This window comes from Protopterus annectens, chromosome 3.part1, assembly GCF_019279795.1.
Source record: "Protopterus annectens isolate FY-2018-M chromosome 3.part1, PAN1.0, whole genome shotgun sequence".
Taxonomy (NCBI): domain Eukaryota; kingdom Metazoa; phylum Chordata; order Ceratodontiformes; family Protopteridae; genus Protopterus; species Protopterus annectens.
Genome location: NC_056732.1, coordinates 1,586,564,750 through 1,586,585,990, shown reverse-complemented (window position 1 = coordinate 1,586,585,990; position 21,241 = coordinate 1,586,564,750). Strand labels below are relative to the sequence as shown.

The 21,241-nt window shown below is 46.0% G+C and overlaps 1 protein-coding gene across 1 annotated transcript in view; it reads left to right on the top strand.

Moving 5' to 3' along the window:
- LOC122797817 (msx2-interacting protein-like) overlaps positions 1-21,241 on the top strand; it is a 1,498,925-nt gene that overhangs the window by 387,573 nt on the left and 1,090,111 nt on the right. Inside the window, exon 6 of the mRNA XM_044066339.1 lies at positions 6,082-6,162. Within this exon, the coding sequence (XP_043922274.1) occupies positions 6,082-6,162 (81 nt within the window). The remainder of the gene's footprint in view (positions 1-6,081; positions 6,163-21,241) is intronic.

Genomic DNA, 21,241 nt, shown 5'->3' with positions numbered 1-21,241 from the left:
CAACAACCCGTGGACGAGCCCTCTTCGGATAGCCCAACCGAGGAGGTTCCTCGGAAACGTCGGTGTAAAAGGGAGGCACCTGGACTCCCCCGAGTCCGTTACCACAGACACGGACTTAGATGATAGGGAGGGTTCCCCAAGGTCACCCCCTGAAGATGTCTCCTTTGGAGACATCATGGAAATGTTGCTATTAGGGGGGGGGGGTGGTCTGCCCAAAAACCTTTCCTTGATGAGTCCGTGTTCCTGGAGGCGTTTGAGGCAGGCCCATCTACTTCTTGGGTGTCCCCTCCGGCCGACCCCCTGGTGGACTTAATTACCACCAGGGTGTTGAAGGAGCCCAACACTGTGGAGCCAGTACCTAGGCGTGGAGCCAGTACCTAGGCGTCCCGACAAAATACTGAGCCCCCCCACAGATAAGCAATCATGGGCCAAAGGATCCCCTGTTGATACCATGTTGGTGGCGGCGGCCACCAAGAAAGAGCTCACTCAGGAGAGTTCTCTGGTCCACCCGCCAGATAAAGAATCTCGAGCGTTGGACCGGATTGGGAAGCGGATGTTTGCTTCAGCGACCTTTTCTGTAAGGGCGCTGAACTATATGGCACATACCATCAGGCTACAGCGAGACTTGATCAAGGAATAATGCTGCAGCTCCCCCAGAGTCCATGTCGGTCGGAGACAGGAATGTGTTTACGACACGAATGGCCACTCTGAAATCCATCTCCAATATGTCTATGCGGCTCCTCTCTCATGCTTCGGAGGGAGCCGCTAGAGCCAGCGGAGCAGGGATCGTCTTACGACGTCACAACTGGCTCCGTCTCTGCGACTTCCCGGATCCCTTCAAGGCGTCCTTCGCGAACGCCCCCTTTGACGGTTCTGCTCTTTTCGGCAAGACCGTTTGCGATACGCTGGTCCAAAGTGAGAAGGACGGAAAGACGATGTCTGCCGTCGGAGTCTTCTTTTCTAGCCCCCAAAGATCCTTCTCCAGGAATCAGAGGGGACAAAAGAAGCTGTGGTTCCGCAAGTCTCAGCAATCCCATCCAGCTGCGGACCACTCGTCCTCTAGAGACAGAGGAGGACAAGGTGGACACCGGCCCAGAGGCAGAGGGGGCCGCGTAATTTCGGGTCTAGAGAACCTTTCTCGGACAGACCCGTGCAACAGCCCTGAGGGCTTGCCCGACTGTCCCTCTCTGGAGGCAGTCGGGGGGCGGTTGACAGAGCACCTGTCAAACTGGGAGTCCCTTACAACGGATCAATGGGTGCTCCGTATCATTTCCAGAGGTTACTTCATTCCCTTCCTAAATCTTCCCCCCCAAAACCAGACACCTCCCCCCGATATACCACCCGATCAGAGGGAGGCGGCGGCCTTAGAAATTTTAAAGCTGTTAAGAAAAAGAGCCATCCAGCCTGTCCCCCCAGATCAGTCCGGATTGGGTTATTACTCAAGGTTGTTTTTGGTACCAAAGAAAACAGGGGACCTCAGACCCATCTTAAACCTTTCCGCTCTGAACCTATTTATACCCAAGGAAAAGTTCCGGATGGTGTCACTTCAATCTATCCTCCCCCTTCTGCGGGAGAACAACTGGATGTGATCCATAGACCTCAAGGATGCGTACTACCACATTTTAATGGACAGACGATCCAGGAGGTTTCTCCGCTTCCGGCTCGGAGCCAGTCATTATCAATTCAGGGTTCTTCCATTCGGCCTCACTTCGGCCCCCAGAGTGTTCACCAAAGTCATGGCGGTGGTTGCGGCCCACCTGAGACTTCAGGGCGTTCAGGTCTTCCTGTACCTAGACGACCTTACCGCGACCAACAGGCATCAGCTCTCAGTAGCGAGAGATTATGCACTGACTCTAGCCCACAACCTAGGCATTTCAGTAAACCTGCAGAAGTCCTGCCTGAGCCCCACTCGAGCCCTGGAATTCATAGGGGCCAGGTTGGATACTCGAATCTCTCGAGCTACCCTAACATTAGTCAGACTGAACAGCTTGTCTTATCAGGTGTTAGCCCTTCTACGAAATCCTTCTCCTCCAGCGGAGTTAGTCCTGAGGGCACTAGGCTCTATGGCAGCCGCGATCGGTCTTTCCCTCCATGCCCGCCTGCGAATGCGGATATTGCAATGGACCCTTCAAGTCCAATGGTCCCTCTTGCCCCACCCACTGAACACGCCCGTACCGCTGAGGAGAGTTTGCAGGGACTCTCTTCTTTGGTGGTTGCATGCGCGGGATCTCAGAGAAGGGAGGCCCTTTGTGATTCCCCCGGTTGAAGCCACGTTGACCACGGACGCTTCTCGCCTCGGGTGGGGGGGGCATTGTTCAGGCAGATCCGTTCAAGGCACGTGGACTCCCCTAGAGACCGCATTGCATATCAATGTCCTAGAGATGAGGGCGGTGCTTTTGGCGTTGCAAGCCCACCATGACCTTCTTCCCCTGGGGACTATTGCGATCCAGACCGACAAGATGTCGGTAGTCTGGTACATAAACAGGGAGGAACCAGATCTTACCCCCTGTGTCGAGAGGCCATGAGAGTTTGGGAATTGGCGATCTCCACCAACCGCTTTCTGGTAGCAACACACATCCCGGGACAATCCAACATATTAGCGGACAAGCTAAGTCGGGTGCTCCTCACTCGGTACGAGTGGTCTCTGAATCCATCTGTTGCGAGACGGATCTTCCACAAATGGGGTCAACCTTGCTGCGATCTTTTTGCTTCTCCTTTAAACGCAAAATGCAGTGAGTACTTCGCAATAATCCCCCCCAGAGGGGAAACCCCCAGAGACGCTGTAGTCCATGCTTGGCCTCCCGGGCTCCTTTATGCTTATCCTTCCCTTTCTCTCATGATGAAGTTCAGAAAGCCTGTCTGTTGGGGAGCAGAGTTATCCCTATAGCCCCATTCTGGCCTCGGCAGATCTGTTTCCCCTTTCTGCGGTCTCACAGTGTGGCTCCTCCGTGGATTCTGGATCCCAGTCCAGAACTGATATCTCATCCCGCGGATTGCCCAACGCCCAGCCTGGTCAGCCTCACGCTTGTGGCTTGGCTGATCCAGTTCCATTGATGGCTAGGACCCCCGGTATCTCATCTCCTGTTAAGGCCATTCTGGTTGCAGCTCATAAGCCATCTACCAGAAAACTTTACAACAGTAAGTGGAAACGTTTTTCCATTTGGGCCGAAGATAAGGGCTTGGACCCATTTACTGTCCCTATCCCGACCATCCTAGACTTCCTCTCATTAATCTTTCATCAGGGAGCAAGCACTTCTACGGTTAAGGTACAATTAGTGGCCATCTCCCATTTTCATGTGGGCGATGGCATAGGTTCCTTAGCTTCTACAAAGTTGTGCAAAACCTTCTTACGAGGCATCTTTCTTATAAATCCACCAATAAAGTCTGTGGTTCCCCCATGGGACCTCACTCTAGTCTTGCAAGCCTTAACAGGTCCACCTTTCGAACCTGCGGCTTCAATTCCGTTGAAGTTCTTGTCATGGAAAACAGCCTTCTTAGTGGCCATTACTTTGGCCAAAAGGGTTTCAGAGTTACAAGCCTTGTGTATGAAGCCTCCTTACCTTATCTTTCACAAAGATAGTGTCCCTCAGGACTAACCCGTCTTTCTTACCTAAGGTTGCTTCAGAAGCAAATATGAATCAATCAATAAATGTACCAGTGTTTTTTCCCACTTTTCAGAACAAGGGAGAATACAAATTACACAAATTGGATGTACACAGACAGCTGCGTTTCTACTTGCATAGGACCAGAGAATTTCGCAAGTCGGACCAGTTATTTGTCTCGTATGCAAAATCAGCCATGGGTAAAGCCATTTCCAAAGTTACTGTGGCAAATTGGATTCGTCAGTGTATTATTCAGGGGTATATATCGTCTGGCAAACCAGCCTCGGTTAATATCCGTGCTCATTCTACAAGATCTGTAGCCACTTCAACAGCCATCTGGTCTAGGGTTCCAGTGGACGACATATGTTCAGCGGCTACTTGGTCCTCTTCTCATACGTTCATTTCTCATTATAAATTAGATGTGATTTCGGGAAGCAGGGCTTCTTTTGGCTCTGCGGTGCTTCGGAATATCCTTCCGTAAGGACTACCCAGGTTCTTATAAGTAGCTGGGGACTCTGTCCCACAGGTTGCAGAGCAAATGAAGTAACTACTTCAGATAAAGAAGTTATGTACTCACCATAATGTTCCATGTGAGTAGGTACTTCATTTGTCTGCAACCGACCCCCCCCCCCCTGCCATCCCCCAAACCTTCAGGATTTTCTGATCACCTTTGCAGTTGATTTTTTCATGTTTGCAGGTTGGTAAGGCAAAAAAACGATCTGAGGTAATGTGGTTGGTAGCAGGGGATTATGGGTAGGGGGAGGAGCTAGGAGCTCGAATCTTGGAGCTTGGTAAGCTGCCACTTCGGATCCGATACCCACAGGTTGCAGACGAATGAAGTACCTACTCAGATGGAACGTTATGGTGAGTACATAACTTCTTTTTTTGTGTGCTTTTCCTCTGGTCCTTCTTGTCTTTAGGGTATTTGAGAAGATAAAGGATTACAGGCCAAAAATTCTACTCAGCATTGCTTTTAGCTGAGTCAACACTGGTTCTTCCTCCTACTTTGTATAGTAAGGATGGAAGCTGTACTGCTACCTGAGCATGTGAGTTCCTTATTCCAGAATAAGGTCTCTCTCCTACACCCCAGTCTGAGGATGAAGGTTGACAGCTTGGATGATTTAGCTGTCATTCCCTATAGGCACATGTTTTCCAAGGATGTTCTCACTTGTATTTTGGGTGATGCCAAATGCAAGGGATAGCTTACTTTATTAAGGAGAGGAGAGTTTTCCTTTTTGTACCAAAGGAGATGCCAGGATCCTCAAATACTTAGAAGTCATGGTTGTCTTATGCTTCTGTTTCTTGTTACTAGTAAAGCAGTTGTGTACCTGAACCCCTCCCCTAGAAGGAACTTGCACCACCATGGAATCTCAGCTTTATCCTTGAGGTTTGCATTATCCCCCCCCCCCCCCCCCCACACACACACACACACACACTTGTGCATAGACAGTTGAGATTTTACCTGGAGTGAACAAAAGAGAGTGGACAGACAGAACAGCTGTGTATATCCTTTTCTCAGGACTGGGAGAAGGTCTGTTTCCAAACAGTCTCAATATGGTTCTTCATTGCATCTGTTTCTGTTACACCTTTTATGTCAAGAGCATGCCAGATAAGGTGAGGGCTTGTTATGCCAGAACCACAGTAGCCACTGCTGCCATTAGTGGTAGAGCAGCACCCTGGCTTTTTTAGAAGTAAGAACATGGTTCTCAGTCTGCACCTTCTTTAAACCTTATAACCTAGGCATTGCCTCTAGAGCCAGGTCAGCATTTGCCAACACAGGTTCAGAACCTGACTCCAAGTGGCTCATGATATTTGGAAATCTTCCCAAATGTTAAGATTGAACTGTATGAGTTACAACAGTACAACTGTGTTAGGAACTTAAAGTAGTTGTAGATGTTTGAGAATGTTCATTGTTGTAATAATAGCCCATCCTTCTAAGTTGTCGATTTGTCATGTCTGGATTCAGGGTCTAGGGTAGGTACACCATCGCCCTTCTTCCATCTGTAGTATCACCAGTAAACATCATCCCGCCTCACCTTGATAAAGAACTTGAGAGTGTCAGACTCCCATTGGCGGTGACAGAACTGGATGCTGATGAGCAAGAAGGAACCAAAGATGGTATGAGCAGTGTCCCTCATACCTCAAATGTGCTGACATCTGTGTGGGAGAACATCCACTTAAAAAGGGAAGGGAATAAAGCTCTGGAAGCCAATCCAGGTATGTGGCATTGGTCTCAGATGTAACAACTACTATTAGAGTTACATGGTGAGATCAAAGCTGTAGGAAACAAAAGTGATATAGTGCAAATATGTAGAATTAGGCATTTTTAGGAGTATGCATTTTGCTAGCTGTAACCAAGCAAAAATTTAAAGGAAATAATTGTAGTAGAAAAAAGAATGCATCTTCATTTAAAGTAAACAATTATAAATTGTTTAACTTGTGTACTCTTCTTCACTTTGCTCATTTTTATTGAATTTAGGGATTCTACAAGTCATGGAAGTGTTGCACGTTCTCGCCGAAAGTCAGCAGACTCTCATTCTCGTGAAGCCAGAAAGTCAAGGTACCAAAATTCTGATCTGTATAGGAGTGAGACATTTAATCGAATTTAAAAGGTGTTTAAATAATTTTTATGAAATCTGTAGAATAATTTAAGTTAGAGATAACGGCTGATTATTATCGGGTAATCGAAATTTTTTGTCTAACTGGCTGATGTTCATCGTGTTTTACTGTTGCAGTCATTACAATTGGGTTATCCTGCTGGCAAGCTACCCGCAGTTGGCCCGAGTTGCAAAGTCTAGGTCTGGCGTCGATTGCTGTCGCCTCCTCCCTGACGTCAGTGCACCAGGGGTATAAAAGATGCAGCCGACGCCATTTTCTTCAGTCTTTCTTGCCGCGCGGTGCCTGAAACAAAAACAGTTCTCAAGTGCCGGTCGGCCGACTCCTGAAGTTTTCAAATTTGAATTTCAGATCCGAAGTCTTCAGTCATTAAAGCTAAGTACCCCATTGGGGAAACTTTTTTCTTGCTCCAGACTGATGTCAGAAAAAGTTAATAACTGTATTTCTTGTGGGAAGCAAATACCTCATAAGGATTTTCATTCTTACTGTATTCCTTGCCTAGGCCCTGACCATAACGTTGGTAGCTGTTGGTTTTGTGCTAGATTTAACCAACGCACTATTAAGCGTCGGTACGATTTTGTACTCCATTACTTTGGTAGAAGATTTAATTATATAATGCCATCGGATCAGCCGACTACCGGAGTTTACAAAAAAACGAAAAGAAAAGGACAGGCATCCGAGATCCAAAACCAATGATGAGGCTTCTTCTAGGCCTGTCGTCGGTTCTCAGTGAGGGGCTTTCGCTGCCCCTGACGCCCGTTACCTCAGAGCTACAGGCCACTTCTGACTCCCACGTGGAGTCGACTGGGCCTCTGGAAACTCAAGGTATCGGACACTCGGAAACTATTCCCTCAGATGGGTCTGGAGCCACTGAGCAGGCATCGGCTTCTGAGGGTGTTTTCAGGCCTACACAGTTATATGTGAAACCTACTTCAGCTACAAAGGCAAAGACTAAAGCAGCTCTAAAGACAAAGAAACAAGTACAGCATTCACCTGGACAGGCCCCCATGCCTAAAAAACAGATGCTTAAAATGGCCAAAGACCTTATTATTTTGATCAGGGGTTCCCATCCCCCTTCTGAAAAGAGGCCTAGGCAAGAGTTAGAATATGAATCTTCAGACCAGGTTTCCATTTCCTCTGAGCAGGATTACTCTATTCCTCCCTATGAGGATTCTGATGGTGAAGAATCTATCCCTTCAGCCTCTCCTCCTGAGGATTATTCTTTTGGGGAAACACTGCATACTACGAGGGAACATTTCCACTGGGAGAGCCAAGACTACTCAGAATCCAAGAAAAGGCTCAGAGACTTCCTTTTATTGCTCCAGCACAGGCCCCTTGCTATCCCGCCTGTTTTAGACATTGTAGATGTATTTTCAGAGTCCAGTTTTTCTCCAGCCTCTTTACCACCAGCCCCTGTTAAGCCAGACAGATACTATAGGGTTCCTGATTCACATAAATTTTTCTATAAGAACCCTGCAGCTGACCCAGAAGCCATCTCTCAGGGTCCAAAAGGGGTCAAGGCTTCTACTGCAAAAAAAACTATCCCCTCTGATAGGGATTCTAGGACCCTAGACAGATGGGGCAAAAAGATTTATACCTCTGCTACCTTGGCTGTAAGAGCCTTAAATTGCCAATTTCATATGCTTTAAGTATCAGCAATATCTTATGTCTTTGCTTAAACGGAAAATGTCAGCAAATATAGAATGTGCAGACAATAAAGAAATGCAGGATTTATTGCATGCAGCTGAACAAGTTGGAAAACATACTTTGCAATATGGTTTTGATTCACTTGAGGCCTCCTGCAGGGCCGCTGTTACAGATTCTGTCATTAGGAGGCATGCTTGGTTAAAAGAACAAAATTTGCCGGATCATGTTAAAGCAAGACTATTAGATCCTTTACAGCATGATACTTTGTTTGGTGCTAAAGCAGAAGAGGTGTTGAAGAAAATGGAGGACAAAGCTAAATTTATGCAAACAGTCAATGATTTCTTGCAGGTACAACCTCCCAGATTTAGCAGGAACTGGCCTACAAAAGATTGGTCCTTTCCAGTGTCAGATAGACCGTAAAGGGGCAGATACAGATGCCTCAGAGGCAGATCACAACCCTAAAGCTTATACAGGCCTAAACAATGGGATGCTTCTACCTCCAACAGCGGAGAGGAAAAATCACAGCCATACAGGAAACTGTCTCAATGACTTTCCACTTCCAGCACCAAGCACTTATCTTTTGGCAGCCCCTTTGGGGGGAAAGCTAGCACTTTTTTCACAAAATTGGCACATAATCACCCAGGACAAATGGGTTCTAAATATAGTTTCACAAGGCTACATGTTCCACTTTCACACCCTGCCAAGGCAAAAACGGTATGCCAGACCTGCCACGCAATCAATGGGCAGAGGCACAAAAACAAGTTTCATCCCTCATGGACATGAGGGCCATTCAACAAGTACCAGAGCAAGAGCAGGGACAAGGATTGTATTCAGGACTGTTCTTGGTACCCAGAAAAGACAAATCCTGGAGACCAATACTGGACCTGTCTGTTCTAAACGCATATCTGGATATTCCAAAATTCAAAATGTTGACTCTACAGCAGCTTCTGCCTATGTTGGGCAATAAGGCTTGGCTTGTGACTTTAGATCTAAAAGAGGCATACCTGCATGTCCCAATCAGACAAACATTCAGAAGATACCTCTGATTCAAAGCTGGCTCAATGCACTACCAATTCTCTGCACTGCCCTTTGGCTTATCTACTGATCCCAGGGTCTTCACAAAGTGCCTGGCACCAGTAATTGCATTTTGCAGACAAAGAGGAATACAAATATATCCTTACTTGGACGACTGCCTTATTCAAGCGGAGAACAAGGACATTCTACTACAGCATCTGGCGTTTGTAAAAAGATTACTGACAAGTCTAGTGTACACAGTAAACGAGAAGAAATCAAAACTCGTACCCTCTCAAGAGATAATATTCCTGGGTGCAAGTTTAAATACAACTGCCCAGATGGCTTATCTCATGCCAGACAAACACAGACAACTGACTACTTATTTCAAAATGTTGGCAACAAAGACCCAGTTATCTGCAAGAAAAATTCTGCAGGCCTTGGGTTTCATGTCATCCTGCATTCTGCTAATTCCATATGCAAGACTGCATATGAGGAAACTTCAGTTGTATCTAAAAAGTGTTTGGACTCAACATTGCCACAGCCTGGAAACAATAATTACCCTCATTCCCTGCCTGCAACAGGAGTTTCGATGGGGGGCAAAAGCCTGTCACCACAACACGGGACAGCCATTCACCTTACCCACAGCCAGGCAGACATTGACAACAGATGCATCAGATTACGCCTGGGGGCCCATATGGCAGGAAGATGTATTCAGGGCACATGGTCCGCAAGTCAGATGCATCTACATATCAATCAAAAAGAGATGCTAGCTGTTAAGAATGCCCTGACAGCCTTCAAGGATCTACTTCATCCAGGACAACTACTAATAAAGACTGACAATACTACAGTCATGTGGTACATAAACAAGCAGGGAGGCACACATTCCTACCCCCTCTGCAGGCTAGCCATGAACTTGTGGCACACAGCATTGACTTACCAAGTACATCTGCAAGCACAGTTCCTGCCAGGAAGGACAAATACTCTGGCAGATGATCTAAGCAGAAACCTAATGGATCCCCACGAGTGGAAATTAGATCCACAAGTCTTCAGCATGATAACAAGGACCTGGGGATGCCTGGACATAGACCTATTTGCCTCCCCTCACAACTACCAACTACAAAGATTCTGCACAAGGACTTATCATAAGCAAGCATGGAAAGTGGATGCTGTATCTTTCAGCTGGAAAAATCTAACAGTATATGCCTTTCCTCCTCTGCCTCTCCTCCCCAAGGTACTCCTCAAGGTCAGACAAGAGAAACCAAAAATTATACTGATTGCCCCAGACTGGCCCCGCCAGCACTGGTACCCAATCCTAAAGAGCTTGTCTCACTGCCCAGCCTGGACATTACCTCAAATTCCTCACTTATTGACCCAACAAGGCAGTCAGATACTGCACAGCCAACTCAAGACCTTAAACCTAGCGGCATGGCAGATAATGTAGCCTCTCAAGACACACCTCTCTCTAAAGCAGTGATGTTATTTTGGAGGCCAGGAGGCCTAGCACCAGAAAATCTTATGCAGACAAATGGAAGAGATTCTGTGCTTGGAACCAAGCACAAGGTATTGACACGATTCTTAAAAATATTCCTCAGATTTTGCAGTACTTAACTGAGATGCTATATAAAGGCCTTTCCTTTTCATCAATTAAAATTCATGCCTCTGCCATTTCAGCTCATTACAATACAGAACCACCTATTTTTTCCTCATCCGTTACTAAGGCAGTACCTCAGAGGGGCCAAAAACATAAGACTTCCAAGGAGAGCACCAATACCTGCATGGGACCTCAACTACGTCTTGGAAAAACTCACACTGCCTCTGTTTGAGCCAGCCTCTGCAGCTGATATAAAATTCTTATCCTGGAAAACAGCTCTGCTCCTAGGTAGTGTCCAGTGTGGCCCTTAACCAAATTCATTTGCCTACTTTTTATCCAAACCCACAGAATAAGGGTGAGAGAATTCTGCATTCTTTGGACATTCACAGACAGCTACGCTTCTACTTGGACAGAACTAAAGCTTTCAGAAAGACTGAACAACCTTTAGTGGCATATGCTGCAGCATCACAAGGAAAGCCCATCTCAAAACAGACTGTTTCAAATTAATAAGACATTGCATTCGTTTCTGCTATTCACAGCATGGCAAATCAGTGCCTAAGGGCATTAGGCCACATTCAACCAGAGAAGCAGCCACTTCAGCAGCCTTCCTCAGAGGAGTACCAACCAAGGACATCTTAGAGGCTGCAACTTGGAGTTCAGTGCATACTTTACAAAGCACTATCACTTACCTCTCTACTCTAAATCCAGGGCAGGCTTTGCCACTGCAGTTCTGCAGGGCCTGATAGCCTCTCCTAATCCTGTTTAGCTCCAGCCTCCCAACCTTAGCTTTGGGATTCAACCCAATTGTAATGACTGCAACAGTGAAACACGATGAACATAGTACAGTTGTGTACCTACCATAAATGTAGATGTTCAAGTGTATTCACTGTTGCAGTCCAGGTTACCCTCCCACCATCCCCTTTTTTCTTTGCTGGGACCTATCTGTTCTTCTCTATTCTATACAACCTATGTGGTGTATTTGCTTGTAGATGAAGGAAAAGTTGTTTTTTGTGCATGCATGCTTATTAGCATAATTTAGCCTATCATTTTAGGGGCACCTGACATCTGGGGAAAGAAAAACTAAAGAAAATGGCGTAGGCTGCATCTTTTATACCCCTGGCGCACTGTCGTCAGGGAGGAGGCGACAGCAACCAACGCCGGACCTAGACTTTGGAACTCGGGCCGACTGTGGGTAGCCTGCCAACAGCATAACCCAGTTGTAATGACTGCAACAGTGAATACACTCGAACATCTACATTTATGGTAGGTACACAACTGTACTTTAGTAGATTTTATTAACCTCAATGCTGGCAATATTAAAAGTTTGAGAGGGTTAGTAGACTATTTGATGAGTAAGTTGAGTCCTCCATCTGTGCTGTTGGTGACCAAAGTTTAGTTGGTGGTCATGTTGGGGGGTGGGAGCAGTGGCTGGTGATGTGGTTGCTCCCATTTTTATTGGTGCAGATGGGGTAGAGTTTTCTGTATTGTAATTCTATTCATAGTGCTGTGGGGTCCGTGGTAGATCGGCAGACGTAACTTTGGGTTAACTGTGTTTTAAAGGTGTAATTATTGAAACACTTAACTCACACTCACCTTGGCAACTTGTTTAACAGGTGTAAAGAATACATGGAAGGCCATTACAAAATGCTCAACCATGGTGTAATTTTACCTCATTGACCTGACATCAAGCTGGTACCTCTAGAAACAGGAGTGAATGGGGTTGTGGAGCTCCTATAGATCAGAGATTAACAATGCTGATCTCTGAGTACTTGTGAAAATTACATTAGTAATGCAGCAGTGAGTCCCTTCCAAAAAAAATATAAAATGTCAGTCTTTGTGCAATTGTTGGTATTTAGGAGAAAACATAATTCCAGCTATAGTGCATTGATTGGTTTGGTGACCAAGAATTCCATTATAAGCAGCTTAACCGTTTGTTATATATTCGTTGGGAATTGGGTTTGTGGCATGTCCTTTTTTTAGACTGAAGGAATTTCCTAATTCTTTTTGATGTGGCTTATCCTGGGTATTCTTCAGTTTTTATCTTTCCATGTGCAGTCTTGCCACTTGTTTAGAGTATTGGGTGTGTCTTTTCTAGTAATTGTTTGCATTTTCTTGGATATATGTTTAAAGAAGCATATATATTTTTTATGGTTACTGCGGTGGTGGTGCTGCGGTAGCGTTGTCGCCTCACAGTTAGACGTTGCTCGTTTGATTCTCAGTTAGAGCATCTTCTATGTGACGACATGCGTGAACGGGTGTTCCTTCGTTGAAGGTTGTGCGTTAGGCCTGGCAAGCCAGCACGTAAAACTCTACTGCCAATCATTAGCGGACCGGAGTTCCGCTGTGGCGACCCCTAACTGGGAAAAGCCGAAAGACACACATATTTTGTATGGTTCTTACCCACATAGGTAGCTAAATATATGATTTAATGCTACTTGGGTCCTTTAATTGGTCTTTTTCTGGTATTTATTCTTTACCTTTCATAGTCTGACTTTTTTTCAGCAAAATCTCATCTTCTTGTATGTCTTGGTACTTGTACTGATATACAACATGATGTAATTTATCGGCTGCATTAGTGTATACAGCCTCAGAAATTGACAGATGTTCTTCATGTTTCACTGTTGCAGTCATCACTTGTGGGGTAATCCCTGCTAGGTAGCCCTCGGCCGGCCCAAATACCAGAGCAAAGATTGTCCCTCCTGTGTCGGCTGCAGTCGCCAGGGACTGACGTCAGGTCGTCAGTGGTATAAAGCAGGGCAGCCAATGCCATTACATCAGTTTTTCTTGCCGTGGAGCCCGAAGCAGAAGTAGTTTGCATGTGCGTCAGTTGGCCATTGCCAGAGTGAAGTTGAAAATGACTAAAGCTAAGTACCCCATTGTAGATTTTTTTTTTTTTGCACTAACCAACGTCCAAAAAAGTAAATAATTATCTTCGCTGTGGGAAAACAAATACCACACCAAGACTTTCATAACCTGTGTGTAATTTGTTTAGGCACAGACCACGACATCCCTGGGTGTCAGTTCTGCGCCCACTTTAACTCTAGGACCATTCACTGTAGAGCAGAAGTTGTAGCCAGACATTTCAGGGACAGGACTGCGCATTACGAAATGGCGTCCGTCAGTCAGCATGCAGTGGCTATTCCCAAAAAGAGAATTGATAAAGAAAGGGACAGACCACATAAAATTGAGTCTTCAGATGACTCCTCCCTGAAGCCAGTCGTAAGCTTTCTGGAATTCAGTGAGGTGCATACGCAGCCTCTGATGCCTGACATGATTACTTCACAGGCTTCTACCGAGACACTTTCAGAGTTCAGTACACCGCTGGAACAGTCTACATATGCAGATATTTTGGTTGTCTGACCTGCGGTTGGGTCTGGAGCCTCTATACAGTGGAGGAGGTTTTTGGGCAACCGACACCAGACAAAAAACAATGACCACACTGCTGGCTACAGCCACTCGCAGGTCCATGGAAGCACTGAGGCCTAAGAGCAAGACCACTCCTAGAAAAACTTCCTAGCCACCATCTTCCTCAAGCCCAGGCTGCTCAGTCACAGCAACTTAAGATGGCGGAGGACCTTCTCTCTCTTATCAGAGGTAACCAAGACCACTCCATCCAAAAGGGAAAAGGGATCTTTCCCCAGAGACTCTTATCAGAACATGACACTGAAGAATCTGATTATTTGGATTCTGATGAACAACAGCCCCTTACCTCCTTTGAGGATTCTGATGCAGAGGAATCCATCCCTTCTGCATCCCCCCTTGAGGGACCTATCCTTTGGAGAGACCTTGCACACCCTTAGAAAACATTTCCACTGGAAAGCTTGGGATTACCCCCAGTCTAAGAAAAAACTAAGGGATGTTCATTGTGTTTCACTGTTGCAGTCATTACACTTGGGTTATCCTGCCTGAAGGCTACCCACAGTCGGCCTGAATTCCAAAGTCTTGGTCTGGCGTCGGTTGCTGTCGCCTCTTCCCTGACGCCAGTGCGCCAGGGGTTTAAAAGATGCAGCCGACGCCATTTTCTTCAATCTTTCTTGCAGCGCAGTGCGTGAAACAAAAGTAGTTCGTAAGTGCCGGTCGGCCGACTCCTGAGATTTTCAAATTCGAATTTCAGATCTGAAGTCTTCATTAAAGCTATGTACCCCGTTGGGGAAACTTTTTTCTTGCTCCAGACCAATGTCAGAAAAAGTTAACAATTGTATTTCTTGTGGGAAGCAAATACCTCATAAGGATTTTCATTATTACTGTATTCCTTGCCCTAGGCCCTGATCACAACGTTGCTAGCTGTCGGTTTTACACTAGATTTAACCAATGCACTATTAAGCGTCGGTACGATTTTGCCTTTCATTACTTTGGCCGAAGGTTCAATTATATAATGCCGTCGGAACAACCGATGACTGGAATTTCTAGAAAGCACAAGGAAAAGGACAGGCATCCGAGGTCCAAAACCGACGACGAGGCTTCAGCTAAGCCAGTCGCCGGTTCTCAGTGAGGCGCTTTCGCAGCCCCTGACGCCTGCTACCTCAGAGCCACAGGCCGCTGCCGATTCCCATGTGGAGCCAGCTAGGCCTGTGGATACTCAAGGTACTGGACACTCGGAAATTATTCCCTCATATGGGTCTGGAGCCACTGAGCAGGCATCTGCTTCTGAGGGTGTTTTCAGACCTACACAGTTATATGTAAAGCCTACCTCAGCTTCCAGAGCAAAGACTAAAGCAGCTCTAAAGACAAAGAAACAAGTACAGTATTCTCCTGGACAAACTTCCATGCCTAAAAAACAGATGCTCAAAATGGCCGAAGACCTAATTACCTTGATCAGGGGTTCCCACCCCCCTCCTGATAAGAGGCCTAGGCAAGAGACAGAATATGAATCTTCACATCAGGTTTCCATTTCCTCTGACTCCTCTTCTGAGCAGGAATAATCTCTTCCACCCTTTGAGGATTCTGATGCTGAAGAATCTATTCCTTCAGCCTCTCCTCCTGAGGATTTATCTTTTGGGGAAACCCTGCATACCATGAGGGAGTACTTCCACTGGGAGAGCCAAGACTACTCAGAATCAAAGAAAAGGCTTAGAGATTTCCTTTTACTACCTCAGCACAGGCCGCTTGCCATTCCCCCTTAGTTAGACATTGTAGATGATAAATTTTCAGAGTCCGCCCTTTCTCCTTACTCTCTCTCGCCTGCCCCTGTAAAACCAGACGGATACTACAGGGTTCCAGACTCACATAAATTTATTAATAAAAACCCTGCTGCTGATCCAGAAACAATTTCTCAGGGTCCCAAAGGGGTCAAGGCTTCTACTGCAAAAAACCCTAGCCCCTCTGACAGGGATTCTAGGGCACTAGACAGATGGGGGAAAAAGGTTTACACTTCTGCTACTTTGGCTGTAAGGGCTTTAAATTGTCAAATTCATATGCTTAAATATCAGCAATACTTAATGTCACTGTTAAAACAGAAAATGTTGGCAAATTCTGATTGTGCAGAAAATAAGGAGATGCAGGATTTTATTCCATGCAACTGAACAAGTGGGAAAGCATACATTGCAATGCGGTTTTGATTCTCTAGAGGCCTCTTGCAGGACCGTAGTTATGGGTTCTGTCATTAGGAGGCATGCTTGGTTAAAGGAACAGATTCTACCTGATCATGTTAAGGCAAAATTGCTACATGCTCCATTACAGCAGGATACCTTATTTGGTGTTAAAGCAGAGGAGGTGTTGAAGAAAATGGAGGACAAAGCTAAATCTATGCAAACAGTAAAGGATTTCTTACAGGTACAGCCGCCCAGGTTTAGCAGAAACTGGCCTACAAAGAATTGGTCCTTTCCAGTGTCAGACAGACCACAAAGAGGCAGATACAGACGCCCTAGAGGCAGATCCCAGCCCCAGGGCTCATACAGGCCTAAACAGTGGGGCACTTCTACCTCCAAAAGCAGAGAAGACAAATCACAGCCATACAGGAAACAGTCCCAATGACTTCCCTCTGCCAGCACCAAGCACTTATCTTTTGGCAGCCCCCTTAGGAGGAAAACTAGCACTTTTTTCACAAAACTGGCACAAGATCACCCAGGACAAATGGGTCTTGAATATACTGTCCCAGGACTACAGGTTCCACTTTCGCACCCTGCCAAGGGCAAAAGGTATGCCAGACCTGCCTCACAATCAATGGACAGAGGCACAAAAACAAGTTTCATCCCTCATGGACATGAGGGCCATTCAGCGAGTACCACAGCAAGAGCAGAGACAAGGATTTTACTCAAGGCTTTTCTTGGTACCCGAAAGGACAAAGCCTGGAGACCAATACTGGACCTGTCTATTCTGAATACATTTCTGGAAGTTCCAAAATTCAAAATGTTGACTTTGCAGCAGCTTCTGTCCATGCTGGGCAAGAAGGCTTGGTGTGTAACTTTGGACCTAAAAGAGGCATACCTGCATGTACCAGTCAGACAATCTTGCAGAAGATACCGCAGATTCATACCTGGCTCAATGCACTACCAATTCTCTGCACTGCCCTTTGGCTTATCTACTGCGCCCAGGGTCTTCACAAAATGCCTGGCACCAGTAATTGCATATTGCAGACAAAGAGGAATTCAAATATATCCTTACTTAGATGATTGCCTTATTCAAGCAGAGAACAAGAACATTCTACTAGAGCACCTGGCGTTTGTAAAAAGATTATTGATTTGCCTAGGGTACACAGTAAACGAAAAGAAATCAAAATTAATACCCTCTCGAGATAATATTCCTGGGTGCAAGCTTAAATACAACCGCCCAGGTGGCTTATCTCACGCCAGACAAACAAAGGCAACTGGCTTCTTACTTCACAATGTTGGCAACAAAGACCCAGTTATCTGCAAGAAAAATTCTGCAGGCCTTGGGCTTCATGGCATCCTGCGTTCTGCTAATTCCATATGCAAAACTGCATATGAGGAAACTACAATGGTATCTACAAAGTGTTTGGACTCAACATTGCCACAGCCTGGAAACATTGATTACCATCATTTCTTGCCTTCAACAGGAGTTTCGATGGTGGGCACAATCCTGTCACCTCAACAAGGGACAGCCATTCATCCTACCCACAGCCAGGCAATCAGTAACAACAGATGCTTCAGATTATGCCTGGGGGGCTCACATGGCAGGAAAATGTATTCAGGGCACATGGCCCTCAAGCCAAATGCATCTTCATATCAATCAAAAAGAGATGCTGGATGTTCAAAATGCCCTGAAAGCTTTCAAGGACCTTCTTCATCCGGGGCAACTACTAATAAGGATGGACAATACTACAGTCATGTGGTACATAAATGAGCAGGGAGGCACACAGTCCTACCCCCTCTGCAGACAAGCCATGACTTTGTGGGACACAGCATTGACTTATCAAGTACATTTGCAAGCACAATTCCTGCCAGGAAAAGAAAAATACTCTGGCAGACGAACTAAGCAGAAACATTACGGATCCCCACGAGTGGAAACTGGATCCACAAGTCTTCAGCATGATAACAAAGAAATGGGGATGCCCAGACATGGATCTTTTTGCCTCCCCTCACAGCTGCCAACTACAGAGATTCTGCACAAGGACTTATCACAAGCAAGCATGGAAAGTGGGTGCTCTGTCATTCAGCTGGAAAACCCTAACAGTTTATGCCTTTCCTCCTCTGCCTCTCCTTCCCAAGGTACTCTTAAAGGGAAGACAAAAATTATTCTTATTGCCCCGGACTGGCCCCGCCAGCACTGGTACCCAATCCTAAAGAGCTTGTCTCAAGGCCCAGCCTGGACATTGCCTCTAATTCCTCACTTACTGACCCAACGAAACAATCAGATCCTGCACAGCCAACTCGGGACACTAAATCTGGCAACATGGCGAATAATGTAGCCATTCAGAACACACCTCTCTCTAAAGCAGTGATGGATGTTATTTTGGAGGCCAGGAGGCCAAGTACCAGAAAATCCTATGCAGAAAAATGGAAGAGATTCTGTGCTTGGAACCAGGCACAAGGAATTGACACTCTTGTACCAAATATCCCTCAGATTTTACAATACCTAACTGAGATGCTGGACAAAGGCCTATCCTTCTCATCAATTAAAATCCATGCCTCTGCCATTTCAGCTCATTACAATATGGAGCCACCTATTTTTTCTCATCCATTGCTAAGGCAGTACCTCAGAGGGGCCAAAAACATAAGACCTCCAGGGAGAGTACCAATACCTACATGGGACCTCAATTATGTCTTGGAGAAGCTCACACTGCCACCTTTTGAACCAGCCAATACAGCTGAAATAAAGTTCTTATCTTGGAAAACAGCTCTGCTCCTAGCAATAACCTCTGCAAGACGAGTTTCAGAGTTACAGGCTCTCATGGCTGTGGAACCTTTCATCATTTTCCATCCAGACAGGGTTTCTCTGAGGACTAACCTGACATTTATGCCTAAGGTAGTGTCCAGTGTGGCCCTTAACGAAACCATTCATTTGCCTACTTTTTATCCAAACCCACAGAATAAGGGTGAGAGACTCCTGCATTCTTTGGACATACACAGACAGCTACTCTTCTACATGGACAGAACTAAAGCTTTCAGAAAGACTGAGCAACTTCTAGTGACATATGCTGCAGGATCACAAGGAAAGCCTATCTCAAAGCAGACTGTTTCGAAATGGATAGGTCACTGCATTCGTTTTCTGTTATTCACAACATGGCAAATCAATTCCTAAGGGCATTAGGCCACATTCTACCAGAGCAGCAGCCACTTTAGCAGCCTTCCTCAGAGGGGTACCAACCAAAGACATTTTAGAGGCTGCAACATGGAGTTCAGTGCACACTTTCACCAAGCACTACCATTTACCTCTCTACTCTAAATCCAGAGCAGGCTTTGCCACTGCAGTTTTGCAGGGCCTTATAGCCTCTCCTAATCCTATTTTGACCCAGCCTCCCTACCTCAGCTTTGGGATTCAACCCAAGTGTAATGACTGCAACAGTGAAACACGATGAACATAGTACAGTTGTGTACCTACCATAAATGTAGATGTTAGACTGTATTCACTGTTGCAGTCCAGGTTACCCACCCACCATCCCCCTTTTCTTTGCTGGGACTTATCTGTACTTCACTATCCTGTACAACCTATGTGGTGTATTTGCTTGTAGATGAAGGAAATGTTTGTTATTGCATGCATACTTATTGGCATAAAATTTTTAGCCTAACAATTTGGGGGCACCTGACATCTGGGGCAAGAAAAACTGAAGAAAATGGCGTTGGCTGCATCTTTTATACCCCTGGCGCACTGACGTCAGGGAAGAGGCGACAGCAACCGACGCCGGACCAAGACTTTGGAATTCAGGCAGACTGCGGGTAGCCTGCAAGCAGGATAACCCAATTGTAATGACTGCAACAGTGAATACACTCGAACATCTACATTTATGGTAGGTACACAACTGTACTATCTTTCACCAGCACTAGCCCTTAGCCATCCCTCCCATTTTGGAGGTGGTGTTTATATGGAGTCCAGCCTCACTCCTGATGCCCTCCCCCTGCACCTAGAAAGATAGGTATTACAGGGTGCAAGACACTCACAAGTACTTGTTCAAAAATCCTGCAGCAGACCCACAGGTCATCACCCAGGAACCCAAAGGGTCTGGGGCCAGTTCATCAAAAAATCCTATTCCTTCAGACAAGTACAGCAGAGCTCTAGACAGATGGGGGTAAAAAAGTGTAAACCTCTGTTACCTTGGCTGTCAGAGCTCTTAACTGTCAATTCCATATATTGAAATATCAGCAACATACTGTGGAACTATTAAAACAGAAGATTTTATCCTTGCCAGACAGCTCTATTTCCAGGGAGCTAGGGGAGATCTTGCATTCCAGCTCGCAAGTGGCAAAGCATTCCCTACACTGTGGATACGATGCCCTAGAAACCTCTAGCAGGGCTGCTGTGACGGGGTCAGTCATTAGGAGCCATGCATGGCTGAAAGAACAGCCTCTGCTTGATCATGTTAAATCCAAACTCCTAGACACCTCCTAGATAAGGACCGCTTGTTTGGATCTAAGGCTGAGGAGATGATCAAGAAAGTGGAGGATAAGGCAAATCAATGCAGACTGTTAAGACTTCCTTCAGGTCCAGCCTCCCAGATTCAGCAGGAAATTTCCCTCCAAACACTGGTGCTTTCTTTCCCAATCTAGACGTGGACAAAGGAAAACCCACAGGGACAGACCACCGAGGCAGCAACCACAAGAACAACAGATGCCCAGGCAATGGACCTCTACTACACCCAGGACAGGGAGTTCTAAGTCCACTCCCTACCCTAAAGACTTGCATTTACTCCTCCTTCCCCCTCTGCCCCGCACCCACCCCTCAAAGGTTAGGAGGGAGGCTATCCCTTTACAAAGACAATTTGCTATCCATCACAAAGGATCAATGGGTCCTAAAAATCTTTTTTCAGGGATACAGATTCTCCTTCAAAGAAACACCAGCCATAACAAGGTACCAAGACATACCATCAAATCTATGGGAAGAGGCACTCAAACAAATTCAGAAACCCTGTGCACAAAAGGCGGTGGAGCCTGTACCCCAGGAACAAACAGGAAAAGGGTTTTAATCCAGATTGTTCTTGCTGCCCAGGAAAGAGGGCACTTGGCACCCTATTCTGGATCTATCCACGCTAAACCTTTCCATGCAAGTGCCAAAATTCAAAATGCTCACACTCCAAAACCTCTTGCCCATGCTGAGCCCAAATGCCTGTCTTGTTACCATGGACCTAAAGGATGGTTACCTCCACATTCCAGTAGTG